The following is a 27,041-nucleotide window of genomic DNA, read 5'->3' as shown; positions in this document are numbered from 1 at the left end:
GGGCGGCCCTCGGGGGGAGCGCTAGCGCTTCCCCCGAGGGCCAGTCCCAGGACGTAATGGTTACGTCCATGGCGCCACACGGGCGCAGCCATGGACGTAACCATTACGTCCTTGGCGACGAATGGGTTAAAAAAACTTGAACCATCTCAAACATCAATTAAACTATTAAAATAAAACTTCCAGGGCAAAATTACTGTTGTTGTCTTGTTAGTGTGGTGTGCCCCTTAATGATTGAATGAAAAGTGGTAACACTTAGCGCACATAGAAGAAAAGTATTGCACACATGCCCTTGGATTCATAATTTACTTTCATCCAGGTGGTAGTGAGCTGAATTTGAATTAGCCACATTGAGGATCTTGGCTCATCAACCTAACTTGGGTTGTTACCCATGCATTTCAGCAATAAAATCTTTTGTAGAAACCAATCAACTCCCTCAAAATGAATTAAGAGATTGATCAGCCATTTACTGAATGGTTTTGTAGAAGAGAGACCCTGATATTGTTGAAGATTAGTATTTTGAATGCCGCCTTTAAAGATGAATGGGAAAGAAGTCACTTATGTAATGAGTCTTCTGGGACAGTCAGTTTCAAGTCTTGAGAGATTTAGGAGGACCATTTGTTTTTATTTTTTATAAGGCTCGTTTGAGGTATAATGCACCCCTGTGAGAATCTACTTGATTTTCCTTTTAATCCGAAATGACCAATTATCTGGTCTTTCATTTATGTCAATGGGTTAGGTTACTCTCTGTACCTTCTCCCTTGGCTGACACTTTACCAGGCAGCTTTCCCTTCATTCTTGCTTACGAAGGCCATGTTGTTGTCTATAGAGACAAATGAGTTGTTGAGCGTTGCTACAAAATAAAAGCACCCTCTGCAAATATGGATCACTGATAAGCCTCTTTTCACATAACTCTTTCTCTCCATTGTTTTAGCTATGGGAAACTCCTCTCTCTGGTCTTTATTCCAGGCCCACTGAAACACAGTATTGCCACCCTACTCTTGAAAAAATACCTGGAGACACCTAGATATCGGTTAACTGTGGGCCCATACCAGGCCTTAAATTCCTTGGCAAGTTCATGGCAAGTAAGACAACAAGGTAACTCAATATGTCGCACTCAGGTTCTCCATTGCCACTAGTCTATATTCAGACCTGGAGTGGGACTGAATGTCCCCTCAGCCAACACCATGCAACATCCGTCCCTCACATCCGTGGTTAGCAACATTGTTCATTATATGTATATATTCCTTAACACGGGTACTAGACCAGTAATATGAACTTCAGATGTGTGCAGTGGACACACATGCTCACCTTCAACTAGATAATGGCTCATTCAGTTCAACCAGCATCACCACCTACTTGAACCGTATGCTTTTCAAGATGAAGGGAGTTCTCTGTGAATGAAAGGAGCCACAATTGTGATTCTATCAATGGACCAACTACCTCTAAATAATAACTTTTTGTCAAGCCCTCAAGAATCCAATGCCCCTTTTCCATCACCCTCCTTGAAGTTAAAGGATCTAGCTTTGTCACTGAACATTTGGTTGCTCTTCCATTCAGTGCAGTAGTCAAGGCTATCATAGTAATCTCTGCTTACTTTAACAGATTCTTCTGTTACTTCAGTTTGATCATTTGTTGGATTTTAAAAGAGCTCTGATTAAAATGTTGTTGGACTGTTGTAGCATCATTTACACTAGTCACCCATTCCCATTCTACAGAAAAAAACGTCTTGTTTGTGCTCATGCATATGCAAACATGATCGTATCAAGCCCAGCTTAAAATTAATATACTGGTTTCCAGATGTGGCCAGTATCTGATTCAAGGTCTTCATCGACATCCATAACTTCTTTTGGGGTAAAGGCCCAAAATACTTGCAGAAACTGGCACTACTTTACCCAGCAGCCAGAAACCTTCATTCAGTGTCTGCTTCTTTGATCAGTTAACAATACTTCATGGGAATGGCACTTGGAGGAATTTTCAAAGGAGTTTAAGGACAAAGAACATAGAATGCCTTTAAAGTACAGTCTAAGAGCAACCCAATTCCAAGTGCAGTTTTTGAAACATTGACTACTGAATTATTTAGATGCATTCAGTTGAGCACTGCACAGATTCAGGTTTTGCGACTAAGGAACACAGACAAGGTTACCACATGTTCAGTCAGATTCTAATATCACCTCTCTTTTATTCTCTGATATGCACCTTTCTATAACAGTCTTCACTGTTCAGCAGTAGCTAAATGGCTTATGAAATCAGTGTGATAAAGGATTTTAAGATGTTTGTGGTCCAGTTAGAATCTTGTAATGTATTCTAATCTACCTAGGAAATGTTATTCCAGTCTTGGTGAGCAGATAACATCTCCCAACTGTGGATGAATCTTACCCTTGTGGGAAAATCTATGAAGAGACCACCAGAATTTCATTTTAAAGAATGGATCATAATAACGGAAAGAGTTGATATGTTTAGTGATGAAGCTCTTCCCTCTTTGTAAAGGTCGTTAGAGTGCTTAACATGTAGCTCTAGAAAGAGACCAGGATTGCAGAAGAGATCAGAAATGCATCCCAATAATTAATTAATATTTTAATTCCAATAGTGCCCTCTACAGTGCTGGGACCAACCATCCACAGAGCCTTAACACATGAGCCTGCGTGGATGGTGGGATGTTGCCCGATTGAGCTCCAGGCAATGTAGCCACAGTCCAAATGGTTCTTTGTGCACTGTCTGCCACTCCGCCCCCTTGGGAATTGGTTAGAGACATTATTTACTGTGCCACTCTTATTCCCCATTCGGTGAGGTTGTCCTGTGGTCTAATACATTGTATGCTACACCAGCTGTAGTTGATAAGTTGTATCACAGTTACTGATATAAACTTACCATTGTCCTGATTGTGATCTGCCACTTTCATTAACAACATGTTTAAAAATATATAAAAATATATATATATCCAAACAACACCCTTTCAGGGTTAGAATGATGCATAAATTATGCAGAACAAAAGAAATGTTCAAATACTAATTTATTATTGTTATTGCATATTGAAATTTTACCTGTGCAATTTTTGTTTTGGCTACATGAGTTAAATGTGTCTAATGATTTTAATGTATAATATTGTTTGTTTATTGGAGGGGTTCTTCACCTTTTGACTTATTGGGACCCTCACTTAATCACTACTTGAAGCCGGGGGGCCCCCCACCTAAGCAATTTCGACCGTTCAAACTTGAAAATAATGCACAAAAGTGCAGAAAGGAGTATAGATCCAGTAAATACACAAATTATGAAATCTTACTTAATTCACAAACAAATACAAAAAAAATTGAAATGTTAATGGTAACAGGAAATTTGAAGCTATTCTAAATGTGGATTTACTTCTAAGATGAAGCAATATACTAGACTAGCATATGGCTTTTTTTCCACTTGATGATTGATTTCCCTTTTGTCAATGCATACCAGTTCTTCAGTTGAGGCCGCCAATTGTCCAGACTAAATTATTTTTACTATACTTACACTACTACCACAAATCATGCTAAAGATATTAACTTAATTTTTAGCCTTCAATTTCAAAATCCTTTACATTTATAGGGCATTTTAACTTAAGGTTTGCTTATTTAGCACAAATCCAAAAGCTCCAAAGTACCCCCGACCTCATGGAAAGTGGAACTGCCACAGAGGGGAGTGCTCAGTAATAATCTTCACCATAATCACCAGACACAGCTCAAAACACAAGGCTGAGATCCAATCTGTCAAAATCCCAGTTTATTGAGCAACATTACACGTTTATGTATATATCCTTTATTATTCTATTATTTAATTTTGTAAGCAGTTGAGGGCCACCTGAGTAAGCTTTGCAGACTCACTAGGTCCATGGGCCAACAGTTAAGAAACACTGGTTTAGAGATTAAAGTAGTTTGCACATTAGCAAACAAATAGGTTCAACCATTGCAGTTCTGTGCTGCCTTGACTGAAGCAATGGCGAAATGTTGAGTAAATGGGAATGTATGTCGGAAGTTCTATTAACTCCTTCGCTGCCAGGCCTTTCCCCCTCCGATGCAAAGCCTTTTTTTTGGCTATTTGAGGCACTTTGCGCTTGGGCCCCCAAAAGTTTTTGTCCACATAAGCTACCCATGCCAAATTTGCATCCTTTTTGAACAACATCCTAGGGATTGTACAGGTACCCAGAGTTTCTGGGTTTCCCTGGTGGAGACCAAGAAATTAGCCAAAATACAGCAGAAATGTTTTTTTTTATTTTTTTATTATTATTTAAAAAAAGGGGGGAAAAAGGGCTGCAGAAGAAAGCTTGTGTTTCCCCCTCCTCCCCCCCTAAAAATGGCATCGTCAAATGGTTTGCGGTGCTAAAATCGCCATCTTCCCAGCTTTCAGCAATAGGCATACTTGAATCAGAAAAACAAAATTTTCAACACAATTTTGGCATTTTACTCGGAAATTCCCCATTTTTACTATTTTTTTTTTTTTGGGTGGGTGTGAAACCAATGCTGGATCCCGGACAGATAAACATTTCTGGAAAGTAGACAAAATTATGAATTCAGCAAGGTGTCATTTGTGTAGATCCTTCAAAGTTTTCCTACAGAAAGTAACAGCTAAAATAAAAATAAATATTGAAATTGAGATTATTAAAAAAAAAAGCCATTTCCGTCCACGTTTTACTCTAACGTTTTCCAGCTATGGCAGATTTTTTTTAAATTAAGTCTACTGGACTCTTCTGGTTGTGGGGATATATAGGGCTTGTAGGTTTATCAAGAACCCTGTATACCCAGAGCCAATAAAGGAGCTGCACCTTGCAATGGGTTTTCATTGTATACCGGGTATACAGCAATTCATTTGGTGAAATATAAAGACTGAAAAATAGGTATCAAGGAAACCTTTGTATTTCCAAAATGGGTGCAAAATAAGGTGTTGAGAAGCAGTGGTTGTTTGCACATCTCTGAATTCCCGGTCCCCATACTAGCATGTGAATTACAGGGAGTTTCTCAAATAGTCATCTTTTTTAAACACTGTCTTACATTTGGAAGGAAAGAATGTAGAGAAAGTCAAGGGGCAATACCACTTGTTCTTCTGTCCTGTGTTCCCCCAAGTTCCCTGATTAAAAAATGGTACCAAACTTGTGTGGGTAGGCCTAAAGCCCGCAACAGGAAACGCAACATGGACACATCACATTTTTACATTGAAATCCAACGTGTTTTTTGGAAAGTGCCTAGCTGTGGATTTTGGCCTCTAGCTCAGCTGGCACCTAGGAAAACCTACCAAACCTGTGATTTTTGAAAACTAGACACCTAGGGAAAACCAGGATGGGGTGACTTGTGGGACTCTCACCAGGTTCTGATTTTTTTTTTATTATTATTATTTTTTTTTTTTTTTTTAAATTAATACATATCTTTATTGCTTTTATTTGTTAACACAACATACTGCGCAGTAATAATACATCTGACCCATCTGGCCATTATCAATAACAAGTCGTAACAACAATCATGGGTGGGGGGTGTGGGGTAACAAAATCGCTGGCAACATGAATCTGAGCACCCACATTATGAATTCAATAAACTTGTTGTACAGTTTATAAACATTCAGCCTATCGCCCCCACACATCTATGCCTTGTAGCCCTCAATCACCCCAGGATCCCCACATCTGAAGGGATTGTGTATTTGTTTTAGTCATATATACAGTTCTGTAGAATGTTGAACGCTGTCAATACTCCATCACCAATTTCTGGGAAATCAAAGTGAAGTAAGTGCCGGTGTCAGCGGTGTGTACAGGTCTGTCAATATTAACTCCCACTGTGCCGCAAGGGGATATTTTTGCAGTCCCAGCGCTTCTTTGTGCTGGAGGGCCGTGCGCTACGCCCTTGCCCAGATAGCCAGTGAACATGCTTCATAGGCTGGTGGCCCAGAAGATCGCCGTATATGAGCTATAAGGCGTTTGGCCCCCATCAAACCCCAGATCAAAAAAATGGGACGTTGCTTTCAATTTTTTACCCCTAGGAAACAATCCCAGGACACACGCCTCCCATTTCAATAGTAAGGGTCGGCCCACTCAGGGCGGGACATGACCACATCATGTGTAGTAAGTCCACCCCTAAGCACTGACACCGCGGACAAGCCGCATCCACACGCTTAAAATATCTATTGATCTTATCGGGGGTAAGGTATGCCCTTTGTGTGACTTAAAATTGAATAAAGCAAAATCGCATATTGTGAGGTACATATGTGGGGGTCTCTAGTATTATCACCCATTCCCTGTCTGTGAAAGGTTCCCCCCGTCTCCCTCTCACTTCCTTCAGAGGGGCACAAGCGGGTCAGTCGAATGGTGATGTAGGGAGTCTGCTATCCAGTGTATTAAATGCCCCTCTTCCCAAAAGACAAGTAGGTACTGTAGTGTGTAGTGCATACGAGATTCTTCTGTGGGGTCTCCCCATGCTTGTTGCAATTTTTGTCTAAGGGAGTTGCACAACATAAAAGTACCTAGATGTAGTCCGGTGGCCTCCATCAGTGCGCCATGAGTGTTGAGATTGCCATCAGTGTTTAAGTCTCCTAGTGTGTGTATTCCTACCGCATGCTAAGCTGCTAGTTCCGCAGCTGACGTGTCACATGCGCCACGTGGTGTTCCCAACAACGGTATGGCTGGTGCATAGGGCACGGTGTCTCTGGTGAGGTAACAATATCTGCGGAAACCACTATGTGCTAGATTCAGTAGTATATGGGTTGGTGCTGTGGATTTAGCACAGGGATGAAATAAGCGCAGCAACTTACTATGTGGCCACACTGGAAGATCCATGGTCGTGTCTGCCAACTGCTTCGATGAGAGCAAACGGGCCACTCATTGCAACTGCTTAGCTTTATAGTGGTGTTGTAGATTTGGCAGCGCTAAACCACCCTGTTTCAATGGGCGATAAAGCTTAGAGAGGGCCACTCTGCAGCAGGACATCTTCCAAAACAATCTAAGCACTTCTCGTTCTATGGATCGGAAAAAAGAGGCTGGAATATAGAGAGGTAGGTTGATGAAGTAATAGTCGAGGTAGCACTATAATTTTAACAAGGGCCACCCTGCCCATGACCATCATTGGCAATGTCTTCCAGAATGTCATCAGAGGACGCAGGTTGGACATGGTACATGTCAAGTTTCCATTTACTGTATCCAATTCGGCATGGTATACCTGTATCCCTAAGTTCCTAAATGTGGCAGTCTGCAACGCAATATCTGTGGGTATAGATGCTTGGCTTAGAGAAGTCAGAGTTTACAACGGGGAAAATACAGGACCTGGTCCAATTAACTCGCATTCCAGGAACCCTCACATGCTCGTTGAGCAGAGGCATGATGTCACTAGGAAAGTTTGCCAGGTCTCTAATATAGACTAGAAGGTCATCTGCGTACAGAGAGACTTCTGACTTGTGCCTCCCGGTCCAGCTGCCTGCGTGCTCCAATACCGAACCCTATACAGTGACCCCTTAATGTAGCCTTAAATCCGTTCTATTCTTTCTATCGAATGGGAGGATGCTGTGTCAGCATTTTAGCACAAAATAGCTAATGATCTGTTGGCCAATCGACTCGCAGAATGTCTAGTCCTCCAACCCAGTTGGCTGTATTCTCCAGGTAGGGACGGGGGATTGCTCATATCCACCCCAGTCGAGTTGCAGGTATTGAGGGTTGTACGGCCCAAATAATCCGTCCCCACAACCCCCTGAAGCAGAGCAACCGTGCCGAGTAACCTATCAAGCCGCACATGCAGATCATGCGGTGCAGAGTAGAAGGAGTACACTCTGGCCTCCGCATTGTAGTATCGCCAAACGTCTGTCAGCTGCCAGTGGTGAAGCCAGGTTACAAGAGAGCGGGCATTGGATATGGCAGTGGTGCTCGCTAATAGCGGGAAGGATCTGTCCAAGCACGTATCTAACACCCAATTGAAATCTCCCCCAATCAGCCACGGTATGTCATCCCAGTGCGCCAGCAGTCGACTGAAGTAGCCTGATCTACATTGGAAGCGTATACGTTGCCAAGGAGAACATGACTGCCACTCAGTCAGCCGTGGACGAACACATAACAGCCATCTGTGTCCGCGACCGGTTCTAACAGGTGGAATGGAACTCTCGGACGGATCCATAACAGTACTTCCCGCACAAAGGATGAGTAGTTGTGGAGTACACTTGGCTGCGCCATTTTCTTCTAAGTGTGTCTGCTTCTGAACTCGTTAGATGTGATTCCTGCAATCGTAGATAGGGGCACCATGTCGCTTCAAATAGGAGTAGAGCGCGTATCTGCACGCAGGAGTGTGCATGCCACGTATATTACACATTACCACATTAATGCACGCCATCTTTCATATTACCAATAAACGATGGTGCCGAACATAGTTGCCACACATCCGACTGTGTCCATGTGATGTGCAAATGGGCTGAACAATGTGTGGTGAATGCCTTCATGTGTCGCCTAGCGCTGAACTGGGATATGAGCAAACAACAAAAATCAACATATTGAAACCATGTCATAATGAATACCAAAAGAGCAGTACACCTGAACCTGTGACCGCCCAAACCATTTGATAACTAAATCAATGTAAAGGTATCCTCACGGTAGGGACAACCAGCTGAGGGCCTACCAAACTCAGTAGCATGTGGAGTCAAACATATGCCACCTTGTAAATGGTACAGTGCGTTTGGCTACAGAAGAAGTATTGTGCATTAATGACAATTGTGTTCATATGGAGAGACAAGCCATAGGCTGGCAGTTGAGCTCAAAGTAAAATGTCGGACATCTGCGGGGTGACATCTGGTTTCTTATGCGAGCTCTGTAACGAGGGCAACGTAATAGCAGAACTTTCCGCATCTGAGGAGTGGGTGCCCTGTGCTTCCGGGCTAGTGCACCACTCTGAATTCGAAAGTGTGGCAGTGCACTATGCCATTCCTGTATTCTCTGTTCCAGGTCGGGGACTGCAGGTAGGTTCTACCCTTCATGCGCTCTCATCCTGCGCTGTGCCCTGTGATGCCTCTGTGCGGCACCGCGTAATGGCAGCTCCAGTCTTAGCAAAGATTCAGTACCACCATCGAAACTCTCAAGCCAGTGCCATGCCTCCTCCGGGGTCACAAAAAAGTGCGTGGTGTCAGCAGTCACCATGCGGAGCTTAGCAGGAAAGAGGAGAGAGTAAGTGTAACCCATCTTATGGAGGCACTACTTCACTGCCAGGATGCTATTATGTTGCTTCTGCCCAGCAACTGTGTAGTCGGGGAAGAATATCAGTTTGGCGTTCACCACCCGTACCTCCGTCATTGAACGAGTCTCCTTTAATACTACGTCTCTCTCAGTGGTGGAGAAATCTGATCACCAGTGGTCTCGGATTAGCGCCCATCGGAGGTCGCTTGGTCAGCACCTTGTGTGCTTGCTCGATGGGAGGGGGAAAAAAAAAAGCAGGAGAGCGCACCTGACTGAAGTGCAGTTTGCAGCCAGTTCTCCATATACTGCACAGGATCATGTTCCTCAGCTCCCTCAGCAGACCCACCAGTCGGACATTGTTTCTGCGGGATCTGCCCTGTGCATCCTCGCACGCTGCTCCAGTACTCGCACTCAGTCTGTAAGCCCCTTTACCGAGGTTTCCAGGCTGTTTTTTTTGCAGTAACGTCTGGGCATCTCTTTCCATCAACGTCACTATCTGCCAATTACCTATGGTCTGCATGCAGGAGACTTAGATCAGAGGAATGTCCGTGTTAGACTCCAGAGAGGTCCGCATGTTATCAGTGGCCAGCAGTGCAGCATCTAATTTGTCCTCTAATGCGCTGGTTCGTTCCGCAGCATCCATAGTGGCCGTCGACCGCAGTGGGAATCCTCTACGGTGAGGCACAGGGGGGAGCCCCCCAGTTTGCTGGCGGCCCTTGGCTGGTTGCCTGAAGTAGTCCGCGAGGTAACAGGACCTATCTGCTACGGCTTGCGTTTGCCTCCCATAATGAGCACCCCCTAACGGAATGCCAGTCTCACAAGGGTCCGGTCAGAGCCCACGTTACTGGAGCATAACATCTGTGATAAAAGGCAGCTGAGGCTACCTTGCAGTATCAAGCTCCTCCATCGCAGTACACCCGCTGCTATAGGGCGTTCTGTAGCTTGGGAGTAGTATTACTCGGGGATAATGTCTGGTCCGTGCTGTCTGTTCTACTGCCTCATCTCATACTCTGTCCTAGTTCCCCTCATCCAGGCAATAGCACTTCAGTGTAGCTACAGGCCAAGCAATTCCCCCTCAATCCCTGCCCTGGGTGGCGTGGGGGGAGGGGGAAAGGCCCTTGGGGGAAGTGCTAGCACTTCCCCTGAGGGCTGGTATAAGGACGTAATGGTTACATCCTTGGCGACTCAGCTTTGCGCCACAGGGTGTAACCATTACATCCTTGGCGGTGAAGAGGTTACAAAAATAATGTAGTGATTGTTAATCAAATGTTAATAATTTACCATAATATAACCTAAACATTTAAACTATTCCATTCGAAACCCTTACTGCATCTCTTACCCAAGCACAAAATTCCTTACCCTTAAAACCACCCCTTGTCAACCCATCAATTTTACCCTTAAAAATTCCTGACTCACTCTGCCATCTTTTACCCTACGTCTAAACATAATACTTAACCTAACCTTTATTCTAATTGAGCTCCTTTCTTACTGTCATCCTTACCCAGCATTATCAAAACACATCAACATTTTTATTAAATAAAAAAACTAACATTGATTTAATTTGTAAAGCAAGTTTATTTTATTTTCCCAGTGTCTTTTTAAAAAAAAAATTGTTCTGTGTTTTTCCAAACCACAAAGGAATTTACGCATAATTCGATAACATATACTGTACAACAATTTACAAATTGTAACTTGTTCAATGTTAATCATGCAGGCTGGTGTCTATGTGGGCTCCTTTACATTGGTCAGACGACACAGAGTACAGCTTCAGATCACTCAAAATAAAAGCAGAATTCGATGTGAAACGAAGAATGCCCCACTTGTGTTTTATTTTTTTATTTTTTTCCATTATTACAATGAGAAGGATCTGAAACAGCAGGTCCTAGAAAAAATCTATCTACCTGCATTAAGTTGCACTATAAATGCACTGCTTACCAGAAGTGAATGCTGTTGTTGCCATTCCAGATGTAATTCTGTTAACTATGGACTTACCATATAATTCCATCCATCACTAGTGTTATTTGTCTGACTGTGTGCCAGGAATACCTATACTTTTAATGTCTAGATTGTACATCCTAAGCTGTATGGTTTTCCATTTGGTCTTGCTATGCTTGTTGAAGGACTCTTACCATGAGGGTAAGATTGCATAGTTTATGGCGGCAGCACTACAGAGTGTGGGTGACTGAGTCCGACCCACACCGACTGGAAGCTGTCGGCCTGACTTTGTTGGCTAGCTAGCAGCACATCAACCAAACCTAGAAAGTAAAGGTGATTTGTGGCAACCTGCAAACATGACACTTGGACTCTTTAGGGAAGTGGTGGTGGGCAGATCATACCCCTTTCTTTCAGATAGACAAAGTCTCGCACATGCTGAGGCAAACAAAGAGATGTCAGTTAGGTTTCAATGTATTTATTAAAGTGATTGCATCCAATGATTTAAACAAAACAAAAAAAATGACCTGTAATTATTATGAAGATGAAACATAATACAGTGATGATTGTGACCATTAGAATAAAAAATATAAGCAGTCCCACCATCCTGTTCTAATCATGTACCTGGTAATACCTACCTACCTAATGTCTAAACCTGAGAGCATAATGGGGGTTGGCCTTTCTGCCTATCACAGTCTGTGGGAAGAGCCACGACTCCATACCTGAAAGACAGGCAATGGTCTGCCTGTTGGCAATTCTCCTGGTTGGCTGGAAAGACCAGACAAGGCCAGGATCAGTAAAGCGGTTAACGAAGTGGTGTGCACCCTCAGACGTCGAGGGCTGGAATGCCTTCTACCCTCCTTAGGCCTATGTGGTGTTTAGATAATAAAACACGTTGTGTTCTGGGAACAGGCCTAACATGTTAGTATGTCTATGGTTGAGGGTTGACTCCGTAACTCTTGGAGCAACAGCACTAGGTAATCTATTGTGTACAAAGTATGACTGCCTTCAGCAAGGCAAAATGTGAAATGCGGACAAAGTACTGATAAATGTAAAAAACGAACAAATATGCCTTCTCAGAAGGGCAGTTATTAAAATATAAAACAAGCTGTGCTAAAATATAATAAATTGAATATGCATGTTAAAGGGCAGAGGCTATGGGCCGTAAGCTAAAACAAGGGTGCCCAATCTAGGCATTAAAAGGAATCCACAACATGCTTTCAAGTGATTCAAAGAACACTGACTTGTTTCAGGGGTGTTTATTTTTTAACACCTTGTCACCCTTGTACACAATTGTTAGTTCAAGCTTTCTCATTTTCCACTTCATTAACTTTAGCTTCTGGGCAATTCCATGTTGATATGCCCACATTCTGACTTCTTTTTCTTTTGGGGCCCGTGAGCGGTTGTGATGTCTAGTTGGTCTGAGCACACATGGCCACGCACTTCATAGCGAATGTGCTACTCCACTTCTTTTTCTGCCATGGAGCCTCTGTTGCTGCTCTTTACAGAACTCATGCGAGCAGGCAGCGTCTTTGCTGAGCTTCCTTGGGGAAATGGTTTTCCTCCCTTCCTCTCTAGATACCCACCATTGTTGGTTTGGTCTGGTCTCGAGCAGTTTGTTATTTTGGTCACTTCAGCCTCTCAAATCTTCCTTTGTATTTGTAACTGCCCTTGGTACACATCATGGAGATTGCACTCCGACTTGCACACCAGTATATTGGATCTTGTCGACCTCACTTTTTAAATGGCCTTTTAGTTTCACTTGTGAGTATGTAAACAATGAAACCCTTCTATTTATTAGTATTCTGTCCTGTTTGGCGTTCTTTTTTTTATTTTATTCAGGTACCTTGGATATGACTACTTAACTATAATTGATGGCTAGCTTGATTGAGTGATAGAGTACATGGGTCTAATCATTGTCTCCCCTTCAATGCAGCATTTCTGATTCAGTGTGCTTAGTCTAAGTTTTACATTTCCCCTGTTAATGACCCTTTGTTAAAATAGATGTTGGAACGTCGTAGACCGCTACTATGTTCTCATGATTTTATTTGTGAGCACCTTTTTTGCGCTCTATACACAAACTATTGGACACTGTTTTTCACACCACACAGAGTACTTATTTCACCTGTTGCGGTGAATCTTTGCTGCACATAAATCCATATAAGGAAAAGCCTTTTTTTTTTAATAAGGGCGTATATTTGGTCATATTCTCTTTTTAGTTTCTTTTGACCTGTGGCACTATACAATATATTAACTTGTGTACTGCATCAATCATGAAGTATGATTTCCAGTGAAACCTGATAGAGCTTAGTTTCATGTATATGTTTCCCACCCTAATCATGTTGTTCCAACGGGTAGCTCCTGTGGTTTTTACTGATTGTGGTTTTTACTGATTTCTTTTTTTTTTTTTTTTTTAACACAACCTTATTTATTTCTATTGGGCATATTGTACTGCAAACTCTATATGGTTTCGGGAGTAATAGGCAGGCATTTCTGCATGCTCTAAATGCAACCATTATTGAGTAGCATTCTTCTCTCAATTTACTGGTTAAAGTAGTTGCAGTGTTTGTATAAGGAAGCCAAGTAAACTTCTGTGATTGGACCTAGTCCTTGGTATGCTTTTGGACTGTCTTATTACTGTGCGGACATGAACAGTTATTCTGGGTTTAGGTTTATGCTGTCCTCTGGCATTTTATGATCTTGTAGTTAGTGCATGAATCCCCGTGCAAGTCCCATCGAATGTACATTTTCAGTTCACATGAAGTGTCAGACCTATCAGGGACATGGAACCAAGGATTATGCTTTTCTCTTTACTCCTCCAAACTCCAGCACAGTGCTAAAGTGTTTTTCTGTGAACATTCTGATTTATGCATATAATTTTCTACTTTCCATATAAAAGTAAATTAGGGTGTGTAGTTTAAGCGAGGACCCATGTAGATGGGTCATCGCTTGGCTCTAACTGCTCAGGGGTCTTTTGACACTGTGCCCCAACGGGATGCTGACCAGTGCCACCTAAACTGGCTGCAGAGATGGAGAAGATGCCCCGGTGTTCTCAGTGAGCAGCTTTGAGTCGGAGTGCTCCAGGAAGGCAGAGATTGTGAGGCATTCCCCCAGCTAGGCTTTGCTCCAAGATGGCCGGTCTGCAATACTGAGCACCACTTGGAGAAGGCCAAAGGGGCAGAATTCAAGGAGTAACAGCGAGCCCTCAAACTCACCTGGAAAGGCAGCGCTTCCCCTGAGGCAGCCCTGAACATGAGTGGAAAAACTGGAGAAACTGTGTCAGTGGGTGACAAATGAGCTGGAAGACAGCGAAAATACATCATGTCATAATAATACCCAAATCGGGGGCATCCCGGTCACGATCTAACTTCAGAAATTGCCCCAGTATGTCCAGGAGCTGATCTGCACATTGCTTCAGGGCCCATAGGATCGCCAGTTAGAAGTAGGTAGCACTCACAGTGTTGAGCCAACATCAAGTTCAGCAAATGTTCGCACCAGATATTGTACCCAGAGTCCACCATTACAGACAGGGGTTTGGAAATATTAAAGGTGATAAAAAGCTCGGACCCACTGGTTTTCTGAGGTTCTACCCTGCACCTGTATCACAATGTCTTAGTCCGGACCATGGCTAAAAGGAAAGCGCTGAAAATCTCCTTCAATCCCAGGGAATCCCATACTGGTGGGGTTTCCCGGTGTGGCTCTTGTTCCAGTTCCATGGAACGCAAACTTCAGTCGCTACCACTGACGAAGCAATAGCACTTTTTCAGTTGGAGAGTGAACAAGAACCTACCACCAAACATGAGGCTTCATATAGGCCAGAATTATGCTAACAAATTTAGAAAGGCCAGGCAGCGGGAGGCACGCAGAACTTGTCAAGATAACAGTGGACCCCAAGAGCTGACGCCCACCTGGATACTTCCTGATTATATGGGCACGTTGGATTTCATGAATCATGTTTGAGAGAACTGTTTTCTCATGATTTTCCCATAGAGGTTATGAAAGGTGCTCCAGAAGCTAAAATGAGAGCGTTTTTCTGTAAATTCACACCATCTTTCTCTGTCATATGAGACTGAAGTCTGACATTCTCAGTACAACACCTACTTCCAACAGTGGCAGGGTGTTACTTGTTTTCCCTGTGTTCTCCTGCAGCCTTCAGAGTGTTCTAAAGAACAAATAGAGCACAAACAGTCCTACTTAAGACAAAAGTGTGGCACACCTGAAGCCATCTTGATACAGTCAAATAGGTAAAACTTAAAACATTTAATTTACAAAGGAACAAAATCGGGGTTCATTTTGTCATAGAAATTATGCTTAGTGCTGTAGGGGAAACAGCCTCTACAACGAAGGCTGAACCCCACATGTCATTACCACGCGGGCTTAACCACGCATTCGACATTACCACGCATGCCATTACTACACATATCTTTACAGCAAATATAGCTTTACCATGCACGCCATTACCACAAATTTTGTTGTAAAGGAATGAGTGGTAAAAGTGTTTTCATAGTAAAGGTTTTACAGGTAATAAGTGTATATGTGTATATACTTGTGTGAAGTGTCATTTTTAGGTTGAGCATAGCCGCGCGCAAGCGCTGCTTTTCCGACGTGTTGGTATGTATCTGGACTTTTAATCATGCCCACCGCACGTCCATCACTATCACTCTTTCATGGGCTTGCCTTTCAAAAATCTTTTGTCATCATTGGTAAATGCTTAACGTTTGTTCTTCCTTGAGGCAGTTTTGTTACCGCCTTGGCCATCAACCCTGTTACATGGATAATTGCACTCTTGTCGATAACTTGGACTGCAAGCGAACTTCTTTATCCTTTTGTGAACCTCCTTCGTGCACACGCTCAGGGCGGCTGTGACGCTTTGAATCTGCGCGCTTATGTCAATGGTTTTACTTTTAATTTTCAGTTTGTATGGCAAGAAAAGGCCAGTTAGGAATTTACAATGCGAATAGCTGTAACTCAAGCAAACGTGAGACCCATTGCATTGCAAATGCTTATTAGGGTTTAGGGTGGGAATGAGTTTTTGGGTGGGAAGGGAATTTTTAGAGGTTTGGTGGGGGTGTTTGAGTGGAAATGGTCATTTTAAGAGTTTGGGTGGGTATGGGTTTTTGGGTGGCAAGGGTAATTTTAGGGGTTAGAGTGAGTACGGGTTTTTGGGTGCCAAGGGTCATTTTAGGGTTTAGTATGAGTATACGTTTTTGGGTCGCATGGGTGATTTTAGTATTTAGTGTGGGTTTTGGGCGGCAGTTGAATTTCTAGGGTGGGTATGGGTTTTTGGATGACAAGGGTGATTTTAGGGTGGGCATGGGTTTTTGAGTGGCAATTGTAATATAAGGGTTTTGGATGTGCATGGGTTTTGGAGGGCCAGGGGTATTTTAGGGTTTAGGGTGGGTATGGGTTTTTGGGTGGCGAGATGTTTTTAGGGTTTGGGCTGGGTATGGGAGGTGGTTGGATTAATGTATAGTAATTGAAATTACTTTACATTAAAAAAGAAAAACCTTAGAAATAAACTGAAAAAAACAAAGGTTACAGGGACGTTGTAGTTAGGCTCACACTTTAAACGCACAAAACCATAGAAATACAGCTATTATAGTTGGTTATTTTAAATAACTCTAACTTGTGCCCTAAGGTAACTATAACTTGCTCCCTCTCCATGCACTGCTAATTACACAGATATTACAGCAATCATGAGATCTTTTATAACTCCATTGATAATGTTACTGTAACATTTGCAGTAAAATTATTGATAACAGGGCTATAAAAATCATTAAAATGTTACTAGACCTGCAGGTCGGATAACTTAAATAATCTACTCGACCTAACTGTAATGTACTTGACCTGTAAACGCATCTCAAATTGTGTGATCCTAAGCAAATAACTTACAGGGTCGCCTTTTTCTTAATTCTCACATAGCCCCCAGAGGCCACAGATGAAGTGCGGCGCAAAGTTGAGTGGGTATAAGGGGTTTAGCGCTGCGCATGGCCTTGGTTGGATTAACATATAATAATGAAAATTAGTTTACGTTAAAAAAAAAATATATATATATATATATATATATATATATATATATATATTTCACTGAAAAAAAACAAGGTTGCAGGAACATAATAGTTAGGAAACAAAATTTAAATAAACATAGAAATTCACTGAAAAAACAAAGGTTAAAGGGATGCGATAGTTGGGCTAGCATTTTAAACGTACCAAACCATTGAAATTCACCTGTTAGTTATTTCAAGTAACTATAACTAATGCCCTAAGGTAACTATATCTCACGCCTTCGCCATGCACGGCTAATTACCCCACAAATTACGGCACTAATGACATCTTTGATAACATCATTGAAAATATCAATGTAATATTTGCAGTACATTTTTTGAAGATAAACTGCATGGCTGGGGCGCGAGTTATAGTTACTTGAAATAACTAACAGGTGAATTTCTGTGGTTTGGTACATTTAAAATGTGAGCCTATCTATAACTTTCCTATAACCTTCTTTTTTTTTTTTTTTTTTTTTTTAAAGATATGTATCCCATCCACGGTCATTACTGGCTAGTAATAGTTAGGATTGTGTTTCCATTGTAAATGCGTTTTTTTGTGTTGCAAGTAACTTTGGCTCCGTTTTACAAACCTCCACCACGTACCTTTCGTAACCAGTGATGCTACTTGACTAGTTTGTGCATGGAAAGTTTTGGGGTGATCAAGTCAAGCAGAGACCGAAAAAAAGAGAGGATCCCAAAATACATTTTTCCCCATCCATTTTTTGATAGGAACTCTATGCACTGCTACATCCCAAACCGCTGAACAGATTTTCACCAAATGTGGCAGAGAGCTCCTGGTCCAGAAATAGTGCTTTGTATGTTTTGGTATAAATCCGTTCAGTAGTTTTGGAGAAATTAAGTTTCAAGGAATTGTGTATTTCATGCCACTGAGGATTTGCAAAGCAGAGAGAGCTCAAAGTCAGATCTTATTGGCTGCCACCACCTCAGCCAGGAAGTGGTGGCAGCCATCTAAGGACTCAGTCCAGAGTCATAGAAAAAAATGCAAAAAGACAATGGGCTTCCTAAGGCCTTTTAGAGGCTTAGGAAGGGGGCATGCATTTCCCATCACCTTAAAATATACTTTGGGCCCCAGGGGTTAGCTGTCCCCTGGGTTGAAAATGACTTGGCAAGGGGGGTTAAACGCCCACCCCATTAAAAATAAAAACTGCCGTGGGGGATGGGGTCCCAGGGGCCAAAGAGATACAGCGCAGGAGACTGGGGGTCCCTAGGGTCTGATGAGGCTCAAGACGGGGGATGGGGTCTACATCCCTCTCTACTGGTCATGCTCTTAAAAGCCAGCCACTATCTCCTGCCAGAGGTGTGCGAATGGTTGGCAGCATAACCCTGTGGCTTGCTCAGCCCTCAATGCAGCACTCCTGGTGCAAAGATTGTCCCGATGTGTTTTTTTTTTTAACTGTTTTTTATGGCTATTTTTCTCATCTTTTAATTGAGATTTTTCTATCAGCATGGATTCGTCAAGTAAGCATTACATCGTTAAGTCACTGCCATGGAAACCTTTTCATATTTAATAAGTAAAAATGAGAGAGCACTCGCCTGGTTATTGGAATGTAGGCTGAGGAGAGAGTTTTTTTTTTTTTTGCAAAAATATCCTTGAAGATCTTAGGGAATGGCGGCATCCCTTATACTTTGGCTGGGGTGTTTTAATGTCATTAAAATGAATGTCCTTCACAGAATTCTATACCTATTCCAATCCCCATATCTCTGCACCATGCGTCCTAAACATAAGGCTTTATTGTCACTCAGATCTTTGCTTGTTGTTTGATGGCTTGATTTCCTAATCTGTTTGTCCCTTCCACGGAGATAGGTCTCTATACGAACCTTTTGATTTTCTGACCTATCCTTTCACTGCTTACATTTAGGGAACTATTTTTTCTTTCACTCAATACTCCGAGCGTGAGTGTGTTCTTGCTTTCTGCCTCATGTGCAGCTGCATCCCTCAAAGACTTCTGCACTGTTTTGCTCCCCACTCCTCCTACCTTGTCTATAAAAGCACAGCAACAGGGATATTGTTAATGTGGTATGGCTTATGAGCAGTTGTGCTGTTTTATCTCCTGCCTTTCAGCACAAGCTTGGCTCAGACCTTTATGGTGCCAGGGAAAGGGCCATCATCTGTACTCACTCAGCTGGTGTTGAAGGCAGATGTACTTACATGACGCTTCTCTGGGAGGACCATAAATCTGCTCCCTGGGCTACTACACTGGAGCAAATGGCTGAGTCCTGTGGAAAATACATTACTATTTCCTTTCTGATTAGTTTCAAATTCTCCTTAGAGTTTCCTGGGCAAAAACAAAATAAGTCATGCCATTCATAAAGGTTGAATTCAGTGTGCAAGTTTCAGATATCACATGTTTAGTTTCCCTCCAATATTCTGAAATATATTTAAATATTTTTATATTTTACCTTTTTTAACAATATTTAACAGAAAAACATTGGCAAAGCAAACAACTCGGCACTCGCCTTATAAAGGCAAGAACATTTGGCTTTGTCAATGTTTGTCTGACTTCTCTGCTCATAATTCGATCACTTTCCTCTCTTATTGTGTTTGTGCAGTAAAGATGCGTTTTGGTCTTGCATTGTTCTGATCGAATGAGTTGTATCCTTCTACTGCATACCTTCTTTTGTTGAGTACTTGAGAGTGTGTTTCTTCTCTATGTTCCCCTGGCCCAACCCAGGCATGCGTCATTGCTGGACCCCACTCTTTGATGCCCAATCCCATTGCCCATATTTGTGATCGTGTCAGTGGTGATCGAATAGGATTATGCCCAGAGGATCCGCCATTTTGTCCTTTCAGGGAACTTCATAACTGACTGTGCATTTAGAATTGCCACATTATCCCCCTTATCTCCTTCTGTAGAAGTGCATCTTAGATTTTGGCATTTCTTTTGCTGTGCTCGGTTGGCCAAAAGGCTCCCTCTTCCCGTTTTGCTGACTTTGAATCTCTTTGGAATATATATGAATAATAATATGGGATCAAGAAATACTATGGTTTTAAGCCTGTTTTGATGTATCCTGTGCTCATTATTATTATCTGGAATGTCGTGGTGGCTGGCATACAGAATGCAGTTTATATGGTCATTCTCTTGTTCCCCCAGAAACCCTATTTCCAAATGTCTTTACTAATTCGTTTGACAGGCCATTCTTTACTTACTGTCGCCTGGTCTTTTAGCATTTAAGAGTAGTAATTCTATTATGTATGGCAGTTCCTTCAAACTGTTTCACATCATGAAGCAAACTGTTCATGTGAGAAAGGTAGGCTGCAGAACTATCCAGTTATCTACTTGCTGTTGGCTGGCAAGTGGTTGTTGGCAGTGTTCCTTTTTCCCCAGTCTTTTCAGTTCCCAGAGCTGCAAAATGCAGCTACAGATGCAAGTTGCTGAGCCTAAAACAGAAAGCTATACGTGCTATAGTGCAGATTGGGAATTTCAGATTTTTTTTTTTTTTTTTGGGATATACCTAGGACCAGGCTTCACACGCTCCTTTCTAGGGTTTTAATATCCAGCTGAATAAGGTAAATTCTTCTTTCATTGTACCCTATTGCTAAATACTGACTGTACCTTACAATGGCTGTTTTGCGTGGGAAGAGGCGGCAGGAATATACCCATTCCACAGGCTAGCTTAACCAAGCTCCTCCTGCTTACTGAGAGTCTTGCAAGTGCCCCACAATTTACCCAGGTTTTGCATTCCCCCAACCAAGCCTTAGTTTATATTACAAGTTAGCAGATCACAGTGGCAGGAGAGGCAGTAGTGGCTCCAGGTTCCATTGGCCAGAAGAACTGATAGTCAAGAACTTATAGTCCCGTTAGCAGTATTGGAAGTGAGAGGACAAAGTACATGCAGGCTGTGCAACAATGAAAAATTCTCTCACTGCAAAGGAAGAGATCAATCAGTGCTGTAGAATTTGACTCAAAATGTTTATTATGTGTTGTATGATAGCCCAACAAACCCATAAAACCACGAAAAATAGTTGAGGGAACATTATTGTTTCGTGCTTAGCAGGGCTGTAAAAATACTTTTGATATTCTGTGAAAAAATGAAATTGAATGGGTGTCCTGGCTGTAACATAAAACCTAAGTGACTCCACATTTTTCACCCCTTTCAACAAGTTGGTTTATCTTGTAGTTCACATTCTTTATATGATTTTGGAAATTAGCCTTGTTTTCACAGCAAAATGTTATAGTTTGTTTATGATTCAATTCAATGTTCGAATAAACATGATGTATTGAGTTTAATGATTGAAATGTTTCAGACTAAGCTGCGGCCTCTAATGGAAAGATTCACAGAAGACTTGGCTGTGGTGATTTGCATGTTTAGAAGGCTGAGGCAATTTCCGGGACAGTAATAAGAATGGCACAAAATATCCCCTGTGGTACATTGTAAGGATATTGCAAGTCACTGAGGAGTTCCATAACCATATAGAGGAACGAGTTTGAAGGCCAAGTACATTTATAAGCTCACGGAACTCCGAGGTTATTTGTAATATGGTTATTATAATGTATAGCAGGGGTACTTTGTTCATTATAATACATGGTCACATATCACCATTTACGTAAACCGCTTACATTTTTATTGTCTTATATCACATGAAAGAGATAGGATGTTTGCAAACATGAAAATTAAAAGTATAATTGCTCGTGCATAATTAAACACACTAATAGCAGCTAGATACTAGAATCAATGTAATGCAAGCTACTTTTTTTTTTTAACTAAAAAGCTGTTGTCATTCTTAAAGTTACCAAAAGCCTTGCTGTCATAAATATTTCCTTTCTGCTTATCACTGTTCTTAGAGAAAATAGAGTAGAAGGAAAGGCCATGTTTCACTTATAAACTGTAATTTGTTCCTTGCCCTGCCTTTCTCCTCGCGACTGTCTCTCGCAGGAGGCCTTGTGACCTCAGAACTCAACTGTAATGTTATAGTTGTGCGTCTACGGACTAGAGAAGTCACAAGTCAATTCTAAAGCAATTAGATACATGTGAATATATAGGGATTGCAGATTCCCACATATTATACCTCTGTAATGTGCATTATAAAATTTAACTAGCTGCAGTATTTCAAAAGCCAAGCTTTGTGTTATGTGGAAGGCTGTTGCTGTAGTAAGAGCGTGATTGTAAACAAAATCCAGGGAACACAGTGTAGGCCCCACTCCCCAAAACACTTCTCATTGTGATGGATTTTATCCATGTAAGCACTCAGCAGTTTGGAGACCGACCGTGGCATATGGAATGATGGCGGTCACGTCTGCTGCAGCTATAAATTTACTTCAGAGGTTTGTTGGAAACCCAAAACAATGCAGAATGCAGGTTTACTTTAGCGAGTTTCATCTCTAGCCTGGCTTGAATTCTGCACTTGAGCGTGATGTTGTACTGAGCAGCTTCCAGGTTCTACCTGGGTGCAGCTGGGCGATTGAGTTTCTAGGGATCAGGTTGGCTCACGATCCTACTTCTTTGCCAACTGAACTTAGAAATTACGTTTAACGAAAATTCTGTCAAATAGGTGAAACTCTCAGCACATACTCTTTTTGTTGTGATTTCTCATTTTAAACATTTATTTTAATGAATTTCATTTAAGTTTCTACACACACACAAAGTATTTTGAACTAATAGATACTATTTACAGAGTTTTTATTTTTTAATGATATTTTATTGTAAACCTTATCTGTATTTTTAGTTTGCAATGGATTTTGGATAAGCAAGATTTGCTGAAGGAACGACAAAAGGATTTTAAATATCTATCAGAAGAAGAATATTGGAAACTACAGATATTTTTTACAAACGGTAAAGTTCCAACACAAATTTTACATTGCATAATATTTCACTATTGGGCAAACAATTAGCACAAATGCGTAGAACCCCGTTCCAATGCTCTTTACTGCTGCACAAAGCTTTAATAGCCTAACAAATGTTATGTATTTTCATACTCACTGTTTGGCCACACAGCCAGTTAGCCACCTTCTCGAAGAGCGCTTTGTTGGTAAAAATGAATTAGAACCCTGTTTGTGGTGCACACATACCTTTAGGTAAGTGGGGTACCAGTTTGTGCCACAATTGCTTTTCAAGCTATCACGAAGTATGTTTTGGGAAGTCCGTTTATCCAGTGTATTTTTCATTTTTTTTTGTTTTTGTGAAACAGGAATAAATATTTGACTACACATCCCTAATAGAATTAGCATCATGCTAGGTTCTTTATTGTTTTGTTTGGACATGCAAAGATGCTGACACTCACAGACTGACCTTTTTCTTTTCTAGCTAGAAGCCCCCATAGCTAGGACACTGACTACATACAGATCGTTTTAGATTCTTAGTGGGAACAAGCACCCATTGTTTGGCCATTGTTGTTTCCATCCAGAGGCATATTAATTGTCTGACTTGGTGCGAGCGATGTATTTCTTTTGCTGGGTGAGCTGTTTCCAAGTTTTAACTTACAGGATTTGCATTTGATTATTTTTTTTTAAGCAGTGAAATTTTCTTGCATACTCTTTTTCAATCAGTGTTTCCTTTTATGAAGATCCAGCAAGTATTCTTGCAGGACTCGCAGCCTGGCTGTTTTCTTTTGAGAAGCAAGCATGTTTGTACATTATCATCGAGTGCAATTGTATGCTGCGATTGCATTTCTCATGAGTCTTGAAGTTGAGCTGTGAGCCAGGCCGCAGTTTAACGTGTATTGACTTTTTGTTTTACAGTCATTCAGTCCCTAGGAGAGCATCTTAAATTAAGACAACAAGTTATTGCCACGGCTACTGTATATTTCAAGAGGTTCTATGCCAGGTGAGCGCTCCGTCTGTGTGCTGATGTTATGTGCTTCTTCCTTCCAATGTATTGGCTGTGGTTACTTAATATTTTAATAATATTTGAAACTGTTTAGTAAATATCCACTTCTTTTTTTGTTCTTATCTTTTCAGATATTCTTTAAAAAGTATAGATCCGCTCCTAATGGCTCCAACATGTGTATTTTTGGCCTCCAAAGTAGAGGTAGGAATGTTTGTGAAATGCAAAACTGTTAGGTGTAGTGGGGGCAACTTTGCTCTCATTCCTCTTTTTCTTTATATGGACAGATTTTGCTCGATGAGTGGGAGATAACTATACTCCAAGTATAAATTATGAACTGTGCAAGCATGCCCTTCTAAAATAAGTGTCATTTAAAAATGGAACTCTAAGGACGGACCTATAGAAGGAGCATACCTATAACAGTTTCCTGCACTCACTTTCTTGATGGATACATTGGGTACATATATATTGGATGCCAATTCTGAAACTATCATTAATCTGTTCTGTGGTTTCCTTTTAAAGGGGTATAGACACTGTTGGTAGAGTGGGAGGAAATAAGGGAGAAGGGGTCCGACTGAAACCTTATAATAGACAAATACAGGGTCGGTAATGAGAAACCTCCATGTAATTAAAATTCCTGAAATGATCCAGAGGTGGAGTTGCCCTTGCATGTTTGGCGCTTGCCTCCATTAAGACTAGCGCAAATGATCTCTCAATTAACATAAAACAGAATCCTGCATACTGAGACCAGCATCCTAAAGGTGAGTGATTTGGTCACTAGTCACACCTGCCCTGAGGGTTGGGAGTCTCATACACCGAGCACTGCAAATGAGTTGTCAAATCATCTGACCATTGGTTGAAAAGTTCCTGTGTGACAAGCCGATATAGCATTGAGAAATTGGAGCAGCATGTATTGTTAGGGTAAACAGGCTGGCACAGCAATTATTTAGGCCCTGCAGTGTATTTGCTGTTTTGTGACCAAATTGAACTGTTTATGTAACCTCTCCTTAAGCAACTTCGGTGGGGAGAGGATGGAAATCATGTGTTTAAGGCAAAATTACCTCTTGTTGTCGAAAGGAGCACATTCTGCATTAGCCGAGGTTTTATATGAGTCATCCACACAGATGTAGATAGCAGGTTCTAGCGTGGTTAGAGTGCATCCATAGGAATGTATGGGTGTAGGAAGTTGGCTCTGTATGTGCTATTTCAAAGTAAGGAATAGCATGCACAGAGTCCAAGGGTTCCCCTTAGAGGTAAAATAGTGGTAAAAATAGATAATACTAATGCTCTATTTTGTGGTAGTGTGGTCGAGCAGTAGGCTTATCCAAGGAGTAGTGTTAAGCATTTGTTGTACATACACATAGACAATAAATGAGGTACACACACTCAGAGACAAATCCAGCCAATAGGTTTTTATATAGAAAAATATCTTTTCTTAGTTTATTTTAAGAACCACAGGTTCAAATTCTACATGTAATAGCTCATTCGAAAGGTATTGCAGGTAAGTACTTTAGGAACTTCAAATCATCAAAATTGCATGTATACTTTTCAAGTTATTGACAAATAGCTGTTTTAAAAGTGGACACTTAGTGCAATTTTCACAGTTCCTGGGGGAGGTAAGTTTTTGTTAGTTTTACCAGGTAAGTAGGACACTTACAGGGTTCAGTTCTTGGTCCAAGGTAGCCCACCGTTGGGGGTTCAGAGCAACCCCAAAGTCACCACACCAGCAGCTCAGGGCCGGTCAGGTGCAGAGTTCCAAGTGGTGCCCAAAACACATAGGCTAGAATGGAGAGAAGGGGGTGCCCCGGTTCCGGTCTGCTTGCAGGTAAGTACCCGCGTCTTCGGAGGGCAGACCAGGGGGGTTTTGTAGGGCACCGGGGGGGACACAGGTCCACACAGAAATTTCACCCTCAGCGGCGCGGGGGCGGCCGGGTGCAGTGTAGAAACAAGCGTCGGGTTCGCAATGTTAGTCTATGAGAGATCTCGGGATCTCTTCAGCGCTGCAGGCGGAAACCTCCACTTGGGCAAGGGAGAGGGACTCCTGGGGGTCACTTCTCCAGTGAAAGTCCGGTCCTTCAGGTCCTGGGGGCTGCGGGTGCAGGGTCTCTCCCAGGCGTCGGGACTTTAGGTTCAAAGAGTCGCGGTCAGGGGAAGCCTCGGGATTCCCTCTGCAGGCGGCGCTGTGGGGGCTCAGGGGGGACAGGTTTTGGTACTCACAGAATCAGAGTAGTCCTGGGGTCCCTCCTGAGGTGTCGGATCGCCACCAGCCGAGTCGGGGTCGCCGGGTGCAGTGTTGCAAGTCTCACGCTTCTTGCGGGGAGCTTGCAGGGTTCTTTAAAGTTGCTGGAAACAAAGTTGCAGCTTTTCTTGGAGCAGGTCCGCTGTCCTCGGGAGTTTCTTGTCTTTTCGAAGCAGGGGCAGTCCTCAGAGGATGTCGAGGTCGCTGGTCCCTTCGGAAGGCGTCGCTGGAGCAGGATCTTTGGAAGGCAGGAGACAGGCCGGTGAGTTTCTGGAGCCAAGGCAGTTGTCGTCTTCTGGTCTTCCGCTGCAGGGGTTTTCAGCTGGGCAGTCCTTCTTCTTGTTGCAGGAATCTAATTTTCTAGGGTTCAGGGTAGCCCTTAAATACTAAATTTAAGGGCGTGTTTAGGTCTGGGGGGTTAGTAGCCAATGGCTACTAGCCCTGAGGGTGGGTACACCCTCTTTGTGCCTCCTCCCAAGGGGAGGGGGTCACAATCCTAACCCTATTTGGGGAATCCTCCATCTGCAAGATGGAGGATTTCTAAAAGTTAGAGTCACTTCAGCTCAGGACACCTTAGGGGCTGTCCTGACTGGTCAGTGACTCCTCCTTGTTATTCTCATTATTTTCTCCGGCCTTGCCGCCAAAAGTGGGGCCTGGCCGGAGGGGGCGGGCAACTCCACTAGCTGGAGTGTCCTGCTGGGTTGGCACAAAGGAGGTGAGCCTTTGAGGCTCACCGCCAGGTGTGACAATTCCTGCCTGGGAGAGGTGTTAGCATCTCCACCCAGTGCAGGCTTTGTTACTGGCCTCAGAGTGACAAAGGCACTCTCCCCATGGGGCCAGCAACATGTCTCGGTTTGTGGCAGGCTGCTAAAACTAGTCAGCCTACACA

At 42.4% G+C, this 27,041-nt stretch overlaps 1 protein-coding gene across 2 annotated transcripts in view; it reads left to right on the top strand.

Annotated features, from left to right (window-relative positions):
• Positions 1 to 27,041, top strand: part of CCNC (cyclin C) — a 174,054-nt gene that overhangs the window by 26,108 nt on the left and 120,905 nt on the right. For both annotated transcript variants that reach the window (XM_069235548.1, XM_069235550.1), the window contains exons 2-4: positions 22,817 to 22,923; positions 23,829 to 23,913; positions 24,048 to 24,117. In XM_069235548.1, coding sequence (XP_069091649.1) covers positions 22,817 to 22,923; positions 23,829 to 23,913; positions 24,048 to 24,117 — 262 coding nt within the window. The remainder of the gene's footprint in view (positions 1 to 22,816; positions 22,924 to 23,828; positions 23,914 to 24,047; positions 24,118 to 27,041) is intronic.

Source organism: Pleurodeles waltl, chromosome 5 (assembly GCF_031143425.1).
Source record: "Pleurodeles waltl isolate 20211129_DDA chromosome 5, aPleWal1.hap1.20221129, whole genome shotgun sequence".
Classification (NCBI taxonomy): Eukaryota; Metazoa; Chordata; class Amphibia; order Caudata; family Salamandridae; genus Pleurodeles; species Pleurodeles waltl.
The sequence above is the reverse complement of the archived record's forward strand: the minus strand, read 5'-3'. Positions and strand labels throughout refer to the sequence as shown.